The sequence below is a fragment of the Myxocyprinus asiaticus genome, chromosome 32, assembly GCF_019703515.2.
Source record: "Myxocyprinus asiaticus isolate MX2 ecotype Aquarium Trade chromosome 32, UBuf_Myxa_2, whole genome shotgun sequence".
Lineage (NCBI taxonomy): Eukaryota > Metazoa > Chordata > Actinopteri > Cypriniformes > Catostomidae > Myxocyprinus > Myxocyprinus asiaticus.
This window is the reverse complement of record NC_059375.1, coordinates 19594295-19617501: the sequence shown is the minus strand read 5'-3', so window position 1 is coordinate 19617501 and position 23207 is coordinate 19594295. Positions and strand designations below refer to the sequence as shown.

Sequence of the window (23207 nt, the reverse complement as noted above, 5' to 3'; positions counted from 1 at the left end):
TTACATGTTTTCAGTGTTTTTGTTGTTTGTTTTAAAAGGTTAACGTGATTCAGTGTCATTTACAAAATATGAGATATTACAAAGAGGCCATTATTTTTTTTCTCGTGTAGCCTGTGTGGTATTAGCCCAGTATAATTAATAATACAAATTACTATACTTTTTAAATGTCAAAATATCATTTTAAAAATAAAGTGTCACAGTAAATACACTAATTCGAATCACACATTCTAATTCAGTAAGTGCTGAAGAGAGCAGTGTTGTGATTGTGACGTGTGCAGCGACACGCTGATCTCTATGATGATGATGATGATGGTGGTGGTGGGAGGAGGAGAATTTCAGGAAGAACGCTGCTGAGTGCTACGTGTCAAATATCATCTAACTTAAACAAACTTCACTTTCTTTTGCTTTGTCTAAATTTCTAAAGGCTTACATCTCGAGAAAGGTTCGGACAGCGTCGCCTCGTTGTGACTATGTCTGGGATGCAAAAGCAGAAAACGGTACGTTTACACAAGTTCGGCTTTTTCTCGCTTCTGTGACTTTCTACTTGAACTGTAAAATGTTTTAATGCACACCAACTGCGGAATGTCACCCGACTTAAAGAAAAATAGAAGTCGTGTATTGTAACGCAAATAATGAGAGCCGAGCCGTTAACTGCGTTTACACCATGTGTTTCTTTTAAAAACAGTTTGTTGTGAAAACATTTACATTCATTCAGCAGCCAAGTAAGAATAGTTGCTTGAGTTAACTGATCAGTCAAAGTTGGGAACTAGCATAAATACGTGACAGCTCGATACGAACAGAAGTGTTTGAATGTTTCTGGTGTTTTGTAAATGTGAATGGTTTTTAATTTGGGGAGGGGTGGTGGGACATGTTTGGCTGGTGTTTTCTTTGAAGGTTTTGTTTCATTAAAACACTCAGATTTTCCCATTCTAGATTCCCATATGCTTTCTAATATTCTGTTTATATCAAATGCTAAAACTGAAACTACAGTAGTAGGCGTTTCTTCAACTTCGGGCACTTTTATGTCCCAACTTTTTCCTTTTTGCTATATGAAGACTTTGCAACTTTTTAACCATGCCTTCATTTATTTTTGCCACTTTTCAAATGCCTTTTATGTAGAAATTGTATTGTTTTAGCCTTGTCCCATAAAACTATGAATATACATTAAGAATGTACAAATTATAACATGTTTAAAACTATAATAATTTAAACAAAGTGTGAAATAAACATAAAAGATTTCAATATTTAGTATACATTTTTTAATTACTACTTCCTCACTGTTTTGGCACCACACAAAAACTTTGCCCCTAAAAAAGTTTTTCAAAAATTAGTGTAGTTGTCGACAAAAGTGTCAGTGAAGAGCATGCTTGAGATGAAATATGAGACAAGAGAAAAATGGTAAAAATCAGGTTTCGGAGTAGTTTATTGGGCGTCACTTCCAATCAAGGTGGAATTTTGCAAAAAAGTGTGAAGATATTATTTAATTGTGTGTATATAGCACACATCAAAAGAAAGCTATGAAATTTGCCTTAGCAAGACAAAGGAGTCCTCCGTTTTATTTCAGAAATGTCCATTACCTCCATTTCCACCAAATAATTCTATTGAACACAATACAGAATTTGAGATGTGGTGGTAATTTTCATGAGGATCAGAAAATTGACACAAATGGCATAAATCTTCTGTGATGCATGAACATACACTGTTGGACATTGTCAGTAGACAAATAAAAAAATATGAGAGTTTGAAAAATGTTTTAACTAGACTGTTCACAGTGCTAAAAGTGACTGAAGATGAATAAACACCCATGTGTGTTGCCAGTTTATACTTGGACACATTGTACTGCAGAAAATCTGTCTTCTGAATCTAAAAGTAAGTTTCCACACATATCCCATGTAAGATTATTATTAGCAAGTTAGTTCCTTGAGGCCAGGATTGGATGTACTGTGTGAAGGAGAATTAAAAAAACCTCATGGTCACTGAACCAAGCTGGGATTTCATGTGTATCCACTGAGCCTGGGGGCTGCTGAGAGAAAGAGGGAGTTAAATTGGCCCTGCTCCAGCTTCAGCTCGCCACCACTTCATGGGCCTGAATGAATAGCCCTGTTTGTTTCTTCAGTCCTCTCTCAGAAGCTGCTCTCTTCTCAAAACTGAGGATGGAGTCAAATACACAGGAATATAAGCCATTAAAGCAGAGCTGTGCAATCGCACTGTTCCAAAGAAAATGAGTTCTGTATCGGTGTTATTTCGTAACATTAAATTCCTTGTCATCGGTCAAATGTGGCCCTGAGAGGATAATATTTCTCAGTTTCTCTTGATGATAAAGTTAAACACCGTTTATAATCCAGTCTACCCTTTGAAATCCAATCCCTCTTTGAAATTATAAGACAAAAGTCCCAGGGCCCAATTGTAAAAAATAAAAACCCTTAGGTTATGAAAATCCTTAGTTACAATTGGAAGGCAGTTGTTTTTAAGGGTTTTCTTAGCAGGCCTACCTTTTGTGCTCTGTGAAATTTGTGCAATTGTTCCTCTGCTCATGCTAATCAGGTATATCTTGTATGTCTAACTTTTGTTTGCAGAACATGCAGAGAGCAACCAATGTTGTGTACCAAGCTCACCATGTGAGTAGAAGCAAGCGTGGCCAAGTGGTTGGGACCAGAGGTGGCTTTCGTGGCTGTACTGTCTGGCTTACAGGTTAACATTAATTGCAGTTAAACCTTCAGGAGCAAATTACATGGAACAACTTAAATGGATAGTTCACCAAAAATGAAAATTCTCTCATTATTTACTCACCCTCATGCCATCCCAGATGAGTATGACTTTCTTTCTTCTACGGAACACAAAGATTTTTAGAAGAATATTTCATCTCTGTTGGTCCGTACAATGCAAGTTAATGGGTAACAAAATGTTGAAGCTCCAAAAAGCTCATAAAGGCAGCATAGAAGTAATCCATAAGACTCCAGTGGTTAAATCCATATCCTCAGAAGCGATATAATAGGTGTGGGTGAGAAACGGATCAATAAGTCAATTTTTACTTTACATTCTCCTCCCTGTCCAGTAGATGGCAATATGCTCGAAGATTGCAAATTGCCAAAAACAAAACTAGAAGAATGTGAAAGTGGAGATTTATAGTAAAAAAAAAAAAGGACTTAAATATTGATCTGTTTCTCACCCACACCTATCATATTGCTTCAGAAGACATGGATTTAACCACTGGAGTCATATGGATTACTTTTATGCTGCCTTTATGTGCTTCTTAGGACCTTCAAAATTTTGGCCACCACTTACTTGCATTTTAAGGACCTACAGAGTTGAAATATTCTTCTAAAAATCTTTGTTTGTGTTCAGCAGAAGAAAGAAAATCATACACATCTGGGATGGCATGAGGATGAGTAAATGATGAGAGAATTACATTTTTGGGTGAACTGTCCATTTAAGTCAATACAATGTAGCTCATCAAACACTATTTTGATGACGTTTATGATGAGGTTTCCTACAGGGCTGTCTGGTGCAGGAAAGACAACTATTGGATTCGCTTTGGAGGAATATCTAGTTTCTCATGCCATTCCATGCTACTCACTTGATGGGGACAATATTCGACATGGTTTGAACAGGAACTTGGGCTTCACAGCAGCTGACAGGGAAGAGAATGTCCGACGTATTGCAGAGGTGGCCAGACTGTTTGCAGATGCCGGACTGGTTTGCATCACTAGTTTTATTTCACCGTTTACTAAGGTATGATGATATTGTGTGACATGAGAGGATCCCGAATTACATAACATTTTCCAAGACATTTTGAAACTGGATGGGTTGAGACGATGGTTGTATGTGCACTGACTCAAAACAGGATCGAAACGAGGCCAGGAAGATCCATGAGAGCGCAGGTCTGCCGTTTTTTGAGGTGTTTGTAAATGCCCCTCTGGAGGTGTGTGAGAGCAGAGACGTGAAAGGTCTTTATAAAAAGGCCCGTGCTGGAGAGATTAAAGGTACATTTTTGTGACTTTACTATGTTTGTAATACTTGTTTTTGATGTGCTTTTGTTTGTCACAATGACCACGTTTACATGAACATAAGAAAATGGTTTATTTCAGGTTGTTCACAGAAAGCGGCATTCTGAAATGTCATGTAAATGAGAATGCTGATTTCCTTATGCCGCAAGGGATTAAGAAAGTAGTTTAACACACCCAGGTTTCACCCAGTGAACGTGGCTTAATGTGGTCATGTAAGCACGTAACGCCATTCTTACAGGTTTTTGAAGAGTGTGTACATGCGTGAACAGACCAGATAACAAACGTCATAGGACAGAGCCCAACAAGTCAACACAGCGGAAAGAATTAAAGATTTCTGGGAGTACAGCGGGAAAAGCACATACACTATAAACTATACCCATTTAAACACGAATGTAAAATATAAATGGTCCCTCACATTGAGGAATCCCAGAGTTATATGTAAGAGGGAAACCCTACTATAGCAGAGCAATTCTGCTGCAGGGCACGATAGAAAGTTAAGGTTACAAACACAGCAACAACTCTAGAATATCTGGAAATAAAGCGAAGCAATGGAGAATAAAATAGCATGCCGTGGAGAATAGCGTGGAGCCTCCACACGCGCTATGTCTCCGCGGTAATGCGCTCAACAAGCCACATGATAAGATGCGTGATTGACGGTCTCAGATGCAGAGGCAACTGAGATTCATCCTCCACCCAGATTGAGGTGAGTCACTACGCCACCACGAGGACTTACAGTGCATTGGGAATTGGGCATTCCAAATTGGGGAGAAAAGTTTGTATTTTCTTTGCCACTAGCATCACCAACCAGAATGTAAAAAATAATGCCCCATAACTAAGCCACTACTAAGCCAATGTTGCAAATGCTCAAACAAACAGAGCAATGTTTTGATTGTGCCACTGTGTTTTCGGGGAAATTAACTTTCGAATGACTTAATGTTGATTCTGTGTATTAAGCTGTGATTGGTGAAAGTATTTTTACATTGAAAAAAAAAATCACATGCCTCACATTCATCCTTTTATTGGTCTTAAGAATTCAGAGCCATCATATAAAATTTGCCAGTTATTTACATAAGAGCAAAAAAGTTTAATAGATACTCGTATTTAGAAAAAGTTTCACTCATATGTTTTTTATTGCATAGGTTTTACGGGAATAGACTCTGACTATGAGAAACCTGAATCCCCTGAGCTTGTGTTAAAGACAGGAGAGCTTACTGTTAATGACTGCATTCAGCAACTAGTGGAGCTCTTGAAGGAACAGGTGGGTCATTGATTCAGTTCTGCTCATCAAATGGATCCTTGTGTTTTGCCAGTAATCCATATGATTATGCCAGAAAGTGCTGGACATTGGCAGTTTCAGATAAATAATAGACAATCACTGATGATTGGTTTATAACAGGATATTGTGCCCACGGGTGTAACAGAGGAAGTGAATGAGCTATTTGTTCCTGAAAACAAGCTGGACCTGGTGCTGAGTAATGCCAGTACACTTCAAACGGTCACCATCACAGAGGTAATGCAGCAAAAGCAACCCTTCAAACACAGATTACCCACTGCTGTGGAAATCAACCGCCATGTATGTTACACCACAGGCATTTCATCACAGTTCCGTTAACTGTGAGCTTTTCTTTGTAGCTTGGTTTTTGGAAGGGAAAGTCAACTGACAATTTACATTTCTTCAAACCTGGAAATACCAGAGAATTTTAGTAATTTGTTTTTTTCAGGTCTGGACAGGCCTAAAATAATTATTTAAAATCTTAAAACATCATAAAAAGTCTATATTAATTACACTCCGCTCTAAATTATTTAATTGGCTAGAAACTGTTCTTTTGAGTTAAGTTATTTTTAAAGTCCATTAATCACCCTATAACTTGGAGAGAATTCACTGTTTTAATCCAAGTTGTTATTTTGTATCAAAACATTGTTCTTGCCTTTAATTGAAATCAAGTTCTGAATGTTGGTCTCTCTCTGGTCCTGTAGCTGGACTTGCAGTGGGTGCAGGTTCTGGCTGAGGGATGGGCGACTCCACTCAGAGGATTCATGAGGGAGAGAGAATTCCTGCAAGTACTGCACTTTGGAACTTTACTTGATGGTAAGAACATTTTCAAACTAATGGTTTGGAATCAGATAGTAGATAATGAATTTTCAGTCTTATTTTCTAGCTTTTATATATTTATATATATATATATATATATCTATCTATCTATCTCTGACACTATACTTAGTGCTTTCACATGGAGAACAGGGAACTCAATCACCACCAGTTACCAGTATATTTTAAAGTGTTTTTTCTACTGTTAATGTTTGTATTGTACTACACTTATCAATTTAAAAGGTAAAACTCGTGATATTGCTGATACGAGTTCAGTGGAAGACTTTATTATTTTTATATTATATCGGACAGCCTTAGTTGATAATGCAAGTGAACGTAATACTAAAATAGTATGTCTATGCAGTGCACATAGTAACACCTTTAACAAAAAATATAAAACGAGGATTCAGTAATGATGGGGATAAAATATACTTTATATAGTATAGTATGCTTAAATAGGCAATAAAAGTTACAAGAATTCAATTTCAGAAGTCATAAATATTAGTAAACATGTCATAGTGACTTCCCCCGACAACGTAGATGCATCGTGAGCGGTTAATGCAGAAGTAATATTCGATTCATACAAGCATGACAATCAGTGTAAGCTTCAACAACCCTACCAGAAAACATATCCAAGCATTATAGCAGGTAAACAACTTTGCCAAATTGATAACAGATATACATCCATGCAGACTGCAGCGAGTGTGACTGACTGAACTGAATGTAGTTTCCCCAGCCAGAACATGTGATGGCCGGTACTTCTTTCCTGTGTTTACGGACATGACGTGATGATGCAAGGATGTATGTCATAAGCCAGCAATTTCGCACCAAAGCCGACCCTACAGCTCAAAATACAAATAATTTTTATAGGCTTACCGTAGTGATTCGGGGTAAGGTAATGACATTTCTGATGTACTCAGTCAATAATGGCAATTTGTAAAAAATGTTGTAAGCAAAACATTTTACGTAGTGCAGCTTTAAGTCATGCTTAGAAATGCATGCATGTCATTGCATTAGATACAAAGCAGACGTTTTCTTAGAACTAATATCACTTTTTTTTTTTTTTTTTTTTGCAATGACTTTTAACCAACTGGTCGTAAGGTAATTTTTAGTGGATGTGTGAAGTCAGTTCCCCTCAAATTCACACCAGTGTCCTAACAGAAGTGTAGTTCATCACTGTTGAAAGCCAGAAAGTGTCCAAATAGTTTTGTCAATATATCTATGGCTTTTGTGCAATATTTCCTTAAATTAAATGCAGATTGATAGTTTGTTGTATAATACATTTTAAAGTGTGGCTTAAGTGTCCAAATACTTTGAGACCACTGTATTTAACTCTTTTGGTACTGAATCTATAGCCTGAGATTCAAAATCGTTTTATATTTGTAGGTGGGATCATCAACATGTCTGTGCCTATCGTGCTGCCCGTTTCCAAGGAAGACAAGGAGAGGCTGGAAGGTTGTGCTGCTTTTACCCTGGAATTCAAAGGTCGCAAAGTGGCAATCATGCGCAACCCTGAGTTTTATGAGCATCGTAAGGAAGAGAGGTGTGCCAGGCAGTGGGGGACAACATGCCCCCGACATCCACATATCAAGGTGGGAAGACACATCTGATTGATGCAACCAAGTCTCATAGAATAAATGTTACTATAACTACATTTTTGTAAAACTTTTTACGTGCTGCTTTCTACATTTCGCTCCAGTTTCCTGGTGAAATGAACACTAGAGACGCTACAACAACTATGCTTTTTTTCAATTTCACACAAATCACTTGTACTATTGCTGTTTATGACTTTATAAACACTTATTTTCACATGCTATGTTATGATATCTAAACGCTTTTACTGTAATGCATCATTTGAACAACGATACATTTAAATGCATGAATTAATGACCCACCTATATTTACACACTTATCCCAAAGTGATTACCTTCTGCCCTAGCTCACCTAGCTCACAGTGTTGGACTTTGGACTCGGAGACCGAGCCTCGGGCCCAGCCAAGGACACTTGAAATGAAAGAGAAGTGAAAGTGCCATAGAAGCGACAATGTGGTTGCTTCAGTAAAAGTGCTTTTCATGTCAAGAGTGTTTTAAAAGCAAATATCGGTTGTTGGTTTAGTTGTTGGTTTTGGGTAAGGATGTCTGTTTTTCTTTTTTTTTTTTTTTACCTCTCATTTGTCTTTTACACCACTATCAGTTAGGTTTAGGTGTTGGATAAGGGTAAGGATGTCCATTTTGTTCACCTCATTTATCTTTTTGAACAGTATTTGTAAGGTTTAGGTGTTAGTTAAGGGTAAGAATGTCCGTTTTGTTCACCTCTCATTTATCTTTTTGAACACTATCGTTTAGGTGTTGGTTAAGGGTAAGGATGTCCGTTTTTTGACACCTTATCTTTTTGAACACTATCGTTTAGGTGTTGGTTAAAGGTAAGGATGTCCGTTTTGACACCTCTCATTTATCTTTTTGAACACTATCGTTTATGTGTTGGTTAAGGGTAAGGATGTCCGTTTTGACACCCCTCATTTATCTTTTTGAACACTATCGTTTAGGTCTTGGTTATGGGTAAGGATGTCCATTTTGACACCCCTCATTTATCTTTTTGAACACTATCATTTAGGTGTTGGTTAAGGGTAAGGATGTCTGTTTTGTTCACCTCTCATTTATCTTTTTGAACACTTATCGGTTAGGTTTAGGCATTGGATAAGGTTAATCCTTATGTTGTCTTCTGGTCATTTTGACCCGAAGAGGATATTCTTTTGCCTGAAAATGCTAGTTAATGTTATCCTATTGGACTAAAACATTTTGACTTTGTTCACCCAGGGTATCGTAATTTTTTGCGTTTTTGTTTTCACTTTGTTACAGTTTTGGTGTTCTACAAATAATGCTGAAAAAGCATTATTTGTGAATAATTTTGGCAATATTAAATATGAAAACATTTTGTACTATTTATCTCACTAGTGTGTTAGTAGTAAATGTTTAACCAGGAAGTTTGTTCTGAAAATTTTTTTTTATTTAGTAAATAATTGCACAAAGTCACACTTGTGGTGTTCCCAGTCAAAAATGACTGGCCATTGAAAATGAATGGAGGAGATCAAAAATAAGAGAAAAATTGAGTGTTCAGCATATTCATACATTAGATGAGCACATATGTGTATGTGTGCTTGCAAATATAAAGGCCTTGAACCTGTGCATACGCACATACACACACTCATGTGCATGCACACACACAAACACACACCTGCACACGTACGCACGCACACTCTTGAGTAGTACATGCTTTTTTTTCCACAGAGTTTAACTTTATCCTACCCTGAACTGCATCCAACGTCCATTCAACACAAACACACACTCTTGAGTAGTACATGCTTTCTTTTTATCCTACCCTGAACTGCATCCAACGTCCATTCAACACAAACACACACTCTTGAGTAGTACATGCTTTCTTTTTATCCTACCCTGAAATTTATCCAACATCCATTTATCCATCCAACATTATCACAGACACACACACCTGAACTTTCTTTGCCCCACAGTGATCCCTCTCCAATAGAATCTTTCTTTCATGATTTTTCTTTCAAACAAAATATTATGAAAATGTGTTTTGGAATTTTCGTGTTCTCACAAATAAGCAGATCAATATTCGCTTTTCCACTATCGGGCCAGTGCGAGCCAGGGCTGTCAACTGGCCAGCCAGGGCCAAAAGCTGTTACCAACGTCAAACACCTCACCCTTTTCACAAGCAAAAGGGGAGGTCAAGCTGAGGTATCATGTTATCTAGAATATCGAGTTTATATTGAATGTAAACATTAGATAGCTAGCAAGATAAATTAGCGATAACAACTCATCGACTGTAACTGCCATGATGTCCCGAGTGGTCTCTCCACTAACAGCGGGACGATGTCCCAGCACACCGTCTATGAAAGTTCATCGAACCATGAAAAGTAATTTCTTTAGGCACTGCTTTGTCCATTGTGCGTTTTAACGGATTTTTACTGTGCCTGCATTTTTTCTTTTCTTTTTTTTTTTTTTTCAAAATCTCTACCGTTGTGTGCTGGGTACATATCCTGACACTATCGGTTAGATTTAGGTGTTGGTTAAGGGCAAGGATGTCTGTATGGTTTACCTCTCATTTATCTTTAAGGACACTATTGGTTAGGATTAGTCTAAAGTTTTTTTAGGTTAGGGAGGTACAATTTACTAATTTAAACCTCAATCTAATATCTTCCTTAACCTCTTTTCACTCGCTTTTTGGTGACCCCCGCTGGACATTTCACTGGGAAACTGCAGGCAAACCTGTAATGAAGCACTTAGTTTTGGTTTGCAAAAATGTTGCTATTGTCATGTAAATTTCATGAGATCAGGCTGGATTTACACTTCTTTTATTACTGTCCATATCTTCATATGTTTTACTTGATAATACAATTAGCCAAATATATGATTTTCTGCTTTGTATAGATGGTAATGGAGAGTGGTGATTGGCTGGCTGGTGGAGACTTGGAGGTGTTTGAGCGAATTAGGTGGAATGATGGTCTTGACCAGTACCGTCTTACTCCTCAGGAGCTTAGACAGAAATTTAAGCAAATGAGAGCAGGTAAAAATGAAAGCTGTGGAAGTGAAACATTAAATATTTCACATGGAATTGATGTAAATAAGGCAAACATTACAAAATATTTATACTCTTATTCTAATGAAACATTCAATCATTTTCAATAGTTATAAAGCTTTTATAACACTATAATAAAGGTGCTGTAACTATAGCTTTAAAAATGAACTGATAGAGCATGTTGCTAGCAATGCCAAGGTCATGGGTTCGATCCCCAGGGAACACACAAATGGATAAAATCATCTGCCAAATTCATAAATGTAAACTTAATATAACAATACCATAAAATAAGGTTGACCAAATTACCAAATATTTAGCTACACTTAAAAAAAAGTACTTGTTAACCTTGTGACAAAGCAAAGGAGTCAATATTATATCTTTCCTGCAGATGCCATCTTTGCCTTCCAGCTGCGTAATCCTGTGCACAATGGCCATGCACTCCTCATGCAGGACACCAAACGCCGCCTGCTAGAGCGAGGCTACAAGAACCCTGTGCTGCTGTTGCACCCTCTGGGTGGCTGGACCAAAGAAGACGATGTACCACTGGACTGGCGCATGAAACAGCATGCTGCTGTGTTGGAGGAGGGGGTGCTGGATCCAGCAAGCACCATTGTGGCAATTTTCCCCTCACCCATGATGTATGCCGGGCCTACAGAGGTCAGACTCTTGCAAAACAAGTTACACGAAATTAAAATCAGAAAAAACAGAAAGACTTTTTCCACATATATTGTTATGTTACAGCCTTATTCCAAAATGGATTAAATTCATTATTTTCCTCAAAATTCTACAAACAATACCCCATAATGACAACGTGAAAGAAGTTTGTTTGAAATCTTTGCCATGACACTCAAAATTGAGCTTAGGTGCATCCTGTTTCCACTTGAGATGTTTCTACAACTTGATTGGAGTCCACCTGTGGTAAATTCAGTTGATTGGACATGATTTGGAAAGGCACACACCTGTCTATATAAGGTCCCACAGTTAACAGTGCATGTCAGAGCACAAACCAAGCTATGAAATCCAAGGAATTGTCTGTAGACCTCCGAGACAGGATTGTATCGAGGCACAGATCTGGGGAAGGGTACAGAAAATATTCTGCAGCATTGAAGGTCCCAATGAGCACAGTGGCCTCCATCATCCGTAAATGGAAGAAGTTTGGAACCACCAGGACTCTTCCTAGAGCTGGCTGCCTGGCCAAACTGAGCAATCGGGGGAGAAGGGCCTTAGTCAGGGAGGTGACCAAGAACCCGATGGTCACTCTGACAGAGCTCCAGCATTTCTCTGTGGAGAGAGGAGAACCTTCCAGAAGAACAACCATCTCTGCAGCACTCCACCAATCAGGCCTGTATGGTAGAGTGGCCAGACGGAAGCCACTCCTCAGTAAAAGGCACATGACAGCCCGCCTGGAGTTTGCCAAAAGGCACCTGAAGGACTCTCAGACCATGCGAAACAAAGATTTAACTCTGTGGCCTGAATGGCAAGTGTCATGTCTGGAGGAAACCAGGCACCGCTCATCACCTGGCCAATACCATCCCTACAGTGAAGCATGGTGGTGGCAGCATCATGCTGTGGGGATGTTTTTCAGCAGCAGGAAATGGGAGACAAGTCAGGATCGAGGGAAAGATGAATGCAGCAGAACAACGACCCTAAGCGCACAGCCAAGATAACAAAGGAGTGGCTCTGGGACAACTCTGTGAATGTCCTTGAGTGGCCCAGCCAGAGCCCAGACTTGAACCTGATTGAACATCTCTGGAGAGATCTGAAAATGGCTGTGCACCGACGCTCCCCATCCAACCTGATGGAGCTTGAGAGATCCTGCAAAGAAGAATGGGAGAAACTGCCCAAAAATATGTGTGCCAAGCTTGTAGCATCATACTCAAAAAGACTTGAGGCTGTAATTGGTGCCAAAGGTGCTTCAGCAAAGTATTGAGCAAAGGCTGTGAATACTTGTGATTTTTTTTTTTTGTTTTTTTTTTTTTTATAAATTTGCAAAGATTTCAAACAAACTTCTTTCACGTTGTCATTATGGGGTATTGTTTGTAGAATTTTGAGGAAAATAATGAATTTAATCCATTTTGGAATTAGGCTGTAACATAACAAAATGTGGAAAAAGTGAAGCGCTGTGAATACTATCCGGATGTTCCGTTTGGTGCACTTCACCTTTAAGACTCTTGTGTCATTTGTAGCTTTTAATAATACAAATAATCTGTGAGTCAAACCATTCTGAACCAGTGAGAGATTTTTTTATAAAAATCTGCATTCCCCTCATAGGTACAGTGGCATTGTCGGGCACGGATGATTGCAGGGGCCAACTTTTACATTGTAGGACGTGACCCAGCAGGTATGCCACACCCGGAGACAAAGCAGGACCTGTATGACCCCACACATGGTGGAAAAGTCCTGACCATGGCACCAGGCCTCACCTCTCTAGAGATTATTCCCTTTAGAGTTGCTGCTTACAACAAAGTTAAGAAGGCCATGGATTTCTATGACAAGGAAAGGTATGAAAATATTTCATTTCAGCCCTCATGACTGCACCAATATGTTGGTATTCTTGACAAACATTCATTGACTGAACTTGTGAACTGCATTTCTGTTTTTCAGACATGTTGAATTTGAGTTTATCTCTGGGACCAAAATGCGGAGTCTCGCCCGAAGTGGACAGAACCCTCCAGATGGTTTCATGGCCCTGAAAGCATGGAAAGTCCTAGCTGAGTACTATAGTTCCCTGCAAAAAGACCAGTGAGCAATAACTGGCCTATATACAAAACAGCTCTATATAATCTATTTCTTTAGGAATTTAAAATATAGGTTTATAGACTGATGCATATATGTACTACAAACCTGTAGTATAGACTTTTTAAATATCTTTATTACTTGTATACCACACACACTTTTTTTTTTAGATAAATATTTATCCCGAAAATGTTTTTTGTGATTGTGTACTTTGTTACCAATATCCCCCCCATCAAAAACATTCACATATGTACTGCACAGTTATCGCCATCTCAGATGTATTTACAAGACAAACATTTTGCCTACCTCAACTGAAACTCTAAATGGTTAAGAATGGTCATCTTGACAGTATTTCCTATTGGTTGGTCTCATTACAGACTGTGGAGAACATCTTGTAATTAATCACATTTTACACAGTTATATTAAATTCTTTAAAAGAATTTAAAGATTAAGTACAGAAAGGAGAATATGACCACAGTCAAATGTATGAGACATTTACAGGAAATTGTCCTTTTTACATTGTACTTTCATGTGCCATAATGTATGTTTGGAATTGCAGTTATATTTTTGAACATTCCCAAATGACTTACTGTACAATGTATGAATGTGAAAAGATTTATGCTGAATGCATACACATAATGTTTTTTAGGAGTCCAATATGAAGGATCAAGAGCATATTTGTCTAACCCTTTTCTTAATGGACCAGCCTAAACATTTATTGTCTCCCTTTTTGTACAAACTTGAGATTTACACTGTCATTTCATACAGTATTTGCTGTAATGTGCATTGGGCATAATTCCAATAAAATCCATTAAGACACAAAACCGTGGCCATATAATTCTTTAAAGTCTCAACAAGACATTTGCAAGTATTACAAGTATATTATGACTTATGATTTAAACATTTATACTTTAGGAAAACCTTATAAACCGAATAACTGAAGAATTGTAGCAATCTAAAATTAGTAGTTCAATGCAAGTTTTTCCAAGAAAAAAAAAAAAAACAAATCAAATTCCTTTCTACATAATTCATACATATTCATTCATATTCCAATAATACCAAAAAGATGAGTATACATGTAACAGCAGTGGCTTGACACTGGCCCCTTCTCCAAAACAAGGCTTGTGTATAGAAACAGCTTACAGTTCAATCCAACAATTCAAATATATTGTGCAATCATATTTAATGTTTTGCAAATAAATATTTTAACAATACATCACATTACCTCTGATCTGGGCTACATTCTAAATTTAAACATTTCATTCACTGTAAAAGGCCAATACATTGTATATGTAAACACATCTCAGTCAAATCTTACACTCGCTGTGGCAAAACAAACAGTTATTGAAACAGCACTGGCTTCAGAGCTGCTTTTCGTTAAAATCATGTTGGTGAACAATTATCTGTGCTCACAAATTTGTGTTACATATAGTTAGTGATGTCAAATAAATTACTGCATGAACTATAATACATGACTGGAGATTAAGTACATGTTGCCCTTCTTCGTAAACCTCTCAAAGGGTGACGTTTTATGGAACAAACATAACCACACTACCAAAGCCAAAGAAGAAATACACATTCAGATAAACATGACCAACTGGAAAAAAAACAACAGAGTAGGAAAATTGCAGTGCAAAAAGAGATGATCAGAGAAACGGCAAAAATATTCCACCATTTATAGATCCTGAGTTCCTCCTTTTGCAAAACATGACATATCGTGATATGCCACACACACACACACAAAAAAACTAGGTCTAGGTGCATGTTTCCTAAAAAACAGCAGCATCAATTTCAGTCCAGTGGTACATGCATAAATGGGTCTTGCAGTCCTGCACATTTGGACTTCTTCATCTTCTTGATTGCCTTTTGCAAGTCTAGTTGCTTGATGGGACGGATGTAGTCTTCATCTTGACTATCAAGGGATAAAGGGAGATTATAAAGGGAGCAGTGCACACTTTATTTCATATTTTTCAAATTAGTTTAAAATATTTGGACTAGACAGTATGTAAAGCTTAAAAGAGAGTCAGAGTAATCTTAGGGTAAATGCAATATTTAATTAGACACAAATGAAAACAAGGCTGTGAGGTACAGGCATACACTTTGTTCAATAGGTGTTTTCCAGCTCCTATGTCACTTCTTATTTTCACAACCCATGTTTTTTTTAGCTTTTTGAATGCATTTTCAGTTTCATCAGCTGAACAATCTACAACAAGGTATACAACAGTGCAACCCACTGAACAGACTTATTACCCTCTATTCTTCACAGTCTTGTTTCCATTCGTGTTAAATTGGTATCTGCCGACTGAAGTCCATATTTCAAAATATGGAATCTGATTTTAAAAAGAAGACCATGTAGGGCTGTCACGTTTATGAAATTTGGCAGACAATTAATTGTCAAAAACAACTGCGATTATGCGTTCACTATCAAAGTTTATATTTATTCGTTTATATTTTCGCAGGAGTTTGGCGCGAGCCTCTGCTGACGGCACGCACATCAGAGCGCTTGAGAAGCGCTTTATGCGCTCCTCCAGACAAGAGCTGCTCTGGTTAACATCCGTGGCTCAGTGATGCTCGGAGTTCAACTGAATGACGCACGTTCATTGCATTTATATGCATTGCATCTCAAATAATCGCAGTTTGATCAAGTAACCCGATGAGACTATTACTTAATAATCGTGACAGGCTTAACCCTATGTTTAGACATAAACTTCCATTGTACATTTGATATTCCTTGTTACCGGCAGTACTTAAAGAAATCAATGAGCTATTTTACGACTAACGTTTACCTTTCTTTGTTGTGCACAAAGTCACGCACACAAAGCAGAGCGGCATCTCGACACATCTCTTTGAGGTCACTTCCTGAGAAGCCATCAGTCTCTTTTGCAATTTCACAAAAGTCCACAGCAGACTCCACCTTCAAAAATTAATAATGACTCTCAGTATCTGCAACTTCCAATAACCTGACAGTTCATGGGAAGCCAGTGTGATAGATAAAATACTTACATTCTCATTCTCCAAGATCAGTTTCAATATATCTTTCCTCTGCTTGAGATTCTACATAAACACATGGCAAATGCATAGTTTAATGATTAAATAGTGAAATCTAAAAATTTAGTAAGACCATAATGTCAGATGAATCTTACTGGCTGATTGATGTGGAATCTTGTGGGCATCCTTCGGAGTATAGCAGAATCAAGATCTTGTGGCCGATTGGTGGCTCCCATTATTATGACCTGTGTGCAGAGAACACAATCACAATTCTCACTTATGGTCTATCAATTGGAAGAGGAAATAGACTTGCATCCTTTGTCACTAATCAAAGCCAGTAAAACCTCACAAGAACTGTTCTAAAAATGCTGGAGCATTCTACCTGGCAGCTGAAGTCAGTGTCCAGCCCGTCCCATAAACTCATGAACTGAGCCTTCATCATGGCAGTGGCCTCATGATCTGAACTTGAGCGACTCCTCAAAAACGAATCTAAGACAAAAAGAGGAATAGAAGTTATTCCAAATGGTCAAAAATAATGAATCTTTCACTTATTACATAAATTAACAAAGAGAGCAGGGAAAAGTAAGATTGCAGGTTGATTTGTGATCCATAAATATGTGCCATGATGACACTGGCATATCAACATTAGGGGTGTGTGCGGTAAATGAAAACTAGAAAAAAACAAAATAAGCATTTACCAATCTCATCAATGAAAATGATAGAGGGCTGTAGCTTGATGGCCAGAGAGAACACAGCTGCAGCTAGTTTTTGGGACTCTCCGTACCATTTGTCTGTGAGAGTGGAAGGCTGGAGGTTGATAAAACGGAATCCAGCCTCTTTGGCGGTGGCTTTGGCTATAAGAGTTTTCCCACAGCCTGGGGGCCCATACAGCAACACTCCTGAGAAGAGTAAAAGTAAACCATATAGTGTTTGTGTGTAGTTGAGTGGAGACACACTTTATGGAAACATTTCCATCTTAGTCCCTACCTTTGGGTGGCTGAAGAAGCCTGGATCCTTCAAAAAGATGCTTCTTCTCGATTGGAAGTATTACTGTGTCTTTAAGTTCAGTTATGACTTCATCCAGGCCTGCAATGTCACGCCATGTAATCTGTGGGCAAACGTGAATGATTTGTGTAACTTGCCTTCACTTAAAACAACAAAAATTTGATATAAATTACACTGAGGTGATCAAGATCCACAATAAACACTTGCATGTCTTCTAACAATTTAGTGAACAAGTTCACCCAAAAAAGGAAAATTCCTTCATCATTTACTCACCCTTATGCCATCCCAGATGTGTATGACTTTCTTTCTTCTGCAGAACACAAACAAAGGTTTTTAGAAGAATATTTCAGCTCTGTAGGTCCATATAAGTGAATGGTGACTAAACTTTCAAGCTTCCAAAAGCACATAAAGTCAGCATAAAAGTAATCCATAAGCCTTCAGTGGTTTAATCAATGTCTTCTGAAGCGATCCAATCAGTTTGGGTGAGAACTGACCAAAATATAACTCCTTTTTCACTATACTGTAAATCCTGACTTCAGCAATCTCCTTGGCGATCATGATTTCAAGCTCAATTACACTTTAACACAATTACACTGTGCATACTAAAAGCACTAGGAAGTTTAATCGAGTTTGAAAACATGATATGTGTCTAGAGACTGCTGTCAAGATGTACAGTGAAAAAGGATTTACATTTTGGTAGGTTCTTAACCAAAACTGATTGGATCACTTCAGAACATGTATTAAACCACTGGAGTTGTATGGATTACTTTTATGCTGCCTTTATGTGTATTTTGAAGCTTTAAAGTTTTGGTCACCATTCACTTGCATTGTATGGAGTGTCAGAGCTGAGAAATTCTTCTAAAACTTTGTTTGTGTTCAGCAGAAGAAAGGAAGTCATACACATCTGGGATGGCATGAGGGTGAGTAAATGATGAGAGGATTTTCATTTTTGGGTTAACAATCCCTTTAAATATACAAACATGCTTAAACACAAGTTTTTTTTGACAAGTGCAGTTTAATATAGAAACAGAGACTGGCTCATCTTGTTTATGCTGTGCCATTTTTCACCAATAAACAGGGATCGCTATTTAAGACAAATAATCACATGGTTGTCACAGGGAGTGTGTGTTAAACCAGCTGGTGACATAGTTTCTCACCTGCATAGTCAAAGGGACCACGAGATGAGCTGCAATGCTCATCTCATATTCTGAAAGCTTCACATTCTGCACACCTATCTGCCGCATGAGTTTCTCTGCCTGTAGAAGTGCACCAAAAGTTGGCTATATATTATTAAACTCCAGTCTTTGCTGATGCTGTCAAATATAAAACTAACCACTTGTACCATGATTATAAACAAAGTATGACTGTAAAACTTTTCAAGGCTCCAAATTTACATTTTGTCATATACACTTGAAATAAATATGCAATAATAATAATAATAATAATAATATTAATAATAATAAATGTAATGACCTTAAACTGGCTAGTCTAAATAAAAAGAGCAAAAGACCAAGAAACATATAAAAAGGATCTCAACTATACTGCATACCTGTTTTTGTGCCTCAACTTTCTGTTTTCGTGTTGGATCGATAGCATCAACCATCCACTTAATTGTAAAATAGGTGACAGCACCAAATATTGTCAGGCGGAACAGTAAACCTATGACCTCATTCCTGCCCAGAGGGCGGGTGATATTGTCAGTTGGAATCTCTTTCAACACCATCTTCTAACATTAACCTGCAAAAGAAAAACAAAGCAGGTATTAAAAGAGATCTAGGAAGTTCTGAGGGTGTTTACAGACCTTAACAGAAACTTGACTATAACATAAAAAATAAAAGAGTGTGAAGAAATGTTTTTATCTAAAATACATTAAGCTGTTCAGATGAGAAAGCCAGGAGACACACAAGAGCACCTGAAGCTGCTGAAGCTGCACATTACACCATTCCTCCACACAGCAAGTCAACTTACTGTTCATCTGCCTGGTTAACCTATTTGCGCAGCTGTTGTTTGCTTTCATTTTCGGTCAGCAGAGTGAAATCTCTCTTATTGTATTAATCAGAAGAGAAACCGGCGATGTTTGCTTTCGTTTTCACTGAAGAGCCCTTGCTGTTACTAAACCGAGAGGTTGCTTTGCTTAGCTTTGACCTTCTTCGTGTACATCCTTTATCTCAAACAGAATATACTACTTGAAATTCTTCATCAAACAGAGCGCTTACCACAAGTGTCTTTATTCTGTGGTCTTGGCAATGATGTTTAGAAAATGCGGCTTCCCTCTAATCGGTCTCTTCATTTACTTTCAGCGGTCAGACCTGCATGACACACTCACCTCCGCAATTACTTTCTCGTCACCCGTGATCACTCGAGCTCTGCGCACTACTGCCCTCTACTGACTCGGATGTGAAAAGGAAAAACGGTTGCCATGCATTAAAGGTGCATTCAGTAATTTTGAGTAATTTTGAGTAATTTTATTCAGTAACTCATTTAAAAAATGTAACTCCTAAAGACATGATTGTATTTTTGCCAAATATGTAGGAAATCATGAGCACTCACATTAAAATGAAGAGTCCAGTCATATCAGTGACCTTATAAAAGCTGTTTTAGTCTACATGGAGAGGGTCCACACATGGGGGCTGCCATGTTAGATTCACATGACCAGCCGAATACTACTCGCTTAATCTCCTTAACCATCCTGTTATTTGACACTTTCACTCCTTGATTTAAGTAATCATGGCTGACTGTGAATAGTACATTTCTGCAATAGCATCTGAAACTGATTGATTTTAAATGATGCTGCATCCAAGCCGCTAGGTGTCAGTGTAAGTCCAAGATGAAACAAAGACAAAAGTTACTGAGTGCAACTTTAAGTAAAATATAAACTAGGAATGTCAATCAATTAAAATAATAAATAATAATAATAAAATTAATTACATGATGTGCTGATTAATCAATCAAATTAATCACAATTAATTGCATATATCAATATTTACTGAGAAAGGCTTCCCAAATAAAGATAATGTAGTATATAATATTTTTTCTAAAATAATTATAAATAAATAATAATAATAATTATTATTATTCAGATAATTAACATACATTATATTATATACATATACTGTGGCAGCAGACAAGTAATTAAGTTCTACAATAAAAAAAAAAAGTGGCTTAAAAGTCAAAATATTGTTATAATGACTTATACAGCACTGTGCAAAAGTTTAAGCACTTGTGAAAAATGTTGCATAGTGAGGATGTCTTCAAAAATAGTGACATAAATCAGGGGTGTCAAACTCAGTTCCTGGAGGGCCGCAGCCCTGCAGAGTTTAGTTCCAGCTCTGCTCCTTGCTCTTGTAATCTTCAAGCACTCCTAAAGACCTTGATTCACTGCTTCAGGTGTGTTTAATTAGGGTTTGAGCAAAACTCTGCTGGACTGTGGCCCTCCAGGAACAGAGTTTGACATCCCTGATAGTTTTCATTTATCACTTAATGTTATACAAAGTCCAGTAAACATAAAAAAGCTAAATCAATATTTGGTTTGACCACCTTTGCCTTTAAAACAGCACCAATTCTCCTAGGTACACCTGGACACAGTTTTTCTTGGTTGTTGGCAGAGAGGATGTTCCAAGCTTCTTGGAGAATTCGCCACAGTTCTTCTATTATTTAGGCTGTCTCAATTGCTTCTGTCTCTATCATGTAATCTCAGACTGACTTGATGCTCAGTAGGGGGTCTGTGGTGGCCATGTCATCTGTTGCAGGGCTCCCTGTTCTTCTATTCTAATCTTTTCTGTTTGCAAAAGTAATGTTTGAGAGTCTAACATTTATATTTCTTATTGACACACTAAAGCTGAAGATATAAATAACCATCTTAAGACAAATGCTTTTGTGAAACATCTTATGTGCCTAAGACTTTTGCACAGTACTGTATAATTTTTTAACACGTTATTTTACATATAATTCATCGTAATAAATTAAAGGAATATTCTTGGTTCAAAACAAGTTAAGCTGAAGCGGCAGCATTTGTGGCATAATGCTGATTACCACAAAAAATTATTCCCCCTCATCACTCATTGATTAAAGTAATCATGGCTGACTGTTAATACTAAATTTCTGCAATAGCATCTGAAACTGAAAACTATTTTAAATGATGGTGCATCCAAGCTGCTAGGTGTCCGTGTAAGTCCAAGATGACACAAACACAAAAGTTACTGAGTGCAACTTTAAAGAAAATGTTTTGTGGTAAACAAATGCTGTTGATTGAGCTTAACTCATATTGAACCCAGACTATTCCTTTAACTCGTTAAATCAACAGCCCTAATATAAATATAAACATTCATATGTGATATACATATAACACATAAATAACAGGTTGAATTAAAAACTTCTCAAATGTCTTGGTTTTAGTTTTAAATATATTTTGATGGGACACAATTTATTTATTTATTTATTTATTTTTTGTCCAGATTTATTAAGTTATTCAAAAACACATAAAAAATACATCTCACACAAAACAATTATTTGAATACACCTACAATGATAAAAAAAATAAAATAAAAAAAATAAAAGAATAAAAAAATTCAATTTCCTTAAGACCCTCAAAGTGTGTGATTCTTTTTTTTTTAATCAGATACTTTAACATTTTTATGAAAAGGGACATTTTGTCCTGGTCAAATGGCAAACCTTAAGTAATATTTGAACATAATTTGATCAAATGCATATAACATTAAATATTTCTGATTCAAAATTCATAATATTAGTAAAAAATAAATATTCAATATTCATTTTATGTTTTTAAAAGTTTTTTAAGTTGTACTCTACATTCACGTGTGTTCAAGGTGCAAGAAAATTATTTTAATATCTTTAAAAATGTCAAGTGGTGTAACCATTAAGTAAAAGTCATTAAACCTTTTTTTCGAAACTGTTATAATTTTAAATTCATATAACACTTTTAAATCCATATAACCAACATGGACACAAAGATTACATTCCTACAAACATGACACGTGTTTTAAACTATATTTTTAAAAGATTTGCCATTTTTAGCACCTCTAACAACTTTATTTGTCAATTATCCATTTAGGCCTTTTTTTAATAGCAATTAATTTATTTTAATAAATCAACTAAATTGGCAACAGGCAGAAAAAAAGTTGCTTTTATCTACTTTATTTTTTTATTGCATTCTTAGTTGCTACATTAAATTTTCTTGAAACGAGATTGTAAAACAAACAGATGTTGGACAGGAAAAGCACATGCAGCTCGCTAGTTGTTCCAGATTATTCTGGCAGATGGCGCTGTACAATAAAGATTTGAAATCTGAAACACGGCTAGAATTTTCCACCTCCGCTCCGCCCTTGGGGGCAAACTCCACATATGAGCAAAGAACGCACTGTACCACTAGCCACAGTTCCTTCCAATATCCACAATGAACACTGATAAACTCCAATTGATACCAGTTCGGCTCAATTAAGTTCCGTTTGTTATTTCTTGTTGCTAAATGATATGCTTGCGCCTTTATGCACTAATGTACTTTTCTGCTTGCGTAAGCATTTCAGTAATTTCCTGCCCTCTGTTGCAGTATAGTCGAGAGAGGCAGTGGGGGTGGGGTGGGGGGGGGGGGGGGGTAACATTATTAATATATATATATATATATATATATATATATATATATATATATATATATATATATATATACACATACACACACACACACAGTGTGTGTGTGTGTGTGTGTGTGTGTGTGTGTGTGTATATATCATGATGCGTCATGATGTGTAAAACAGACAGAAATAAAA

The 23207-nt window shown here is 37.1% G+C and overlaps 2 protein-coding genes across 2 annotated transcripts; one reads left to right on the top strand and one right to left on the bottom strand.

Moving 5' to 3' along the window:
* Positions 1-336: 336 nt before the first annotated feature.
* LOC127423439 (bifunctional 3'-phosphoadenosine 5'-phosphosulfate synthase 2-like) lies at positions 337-14255 on the top strand. The gene is made up of 12 exons (XM_051667737.1): positions 337-497; positions 2577-2691; positions 3497-3732; positions 3845-3983; positions 5147-5265; positions 5404-5517; positions 5985-6096; positions 7483-7688; positions 10548-10683; positions 11084-11352; positions 12967-13196; positions 13300-14255. The coding sequence occupies exons 1-12, from the start codon at positions 471-473 to the stop codon at positions 13439-13441; spliced, it is 1845 nt and encodes a 614-aa protein (XP_051523697.1). The 5' UTR covers positions 337-470; the 3' UTR covers positions 13442-14255.
* A 342-nt stretch (positions 14256-14597) lies between these two features.
* LOC127423445 (outer mitochondrial transmembrane helix translocase-like) lies at positions 14598-19786 on the bottom strand. Its single transcript, XM_051667745.1, has 10 exons — positions 19641-19786; positions 18974-19161; positions 18582-18680; positions 17407-17527; positions 17118-17318; positions 16802-16908; positions 16575-16664; positions 16435-16485; positions 16218-16345; positions 14598-15343 (listed from the first exon to the last, which is right to left on the bottom strand). The coding sequence occupies exons 2-10, from the start codon at positions 19145-19147 to the stop codon at positions 15223-15225; spliced, it is 1092 nt and encodes a 363-aa protein (XP_051523705.1). The 5' UTR covers positions 19148-19161; positions 19641-19786; the 3' UTR covers positions 14598-15222.
* Positions 19787-23207: the final 3421 nt, after the last annotated feature.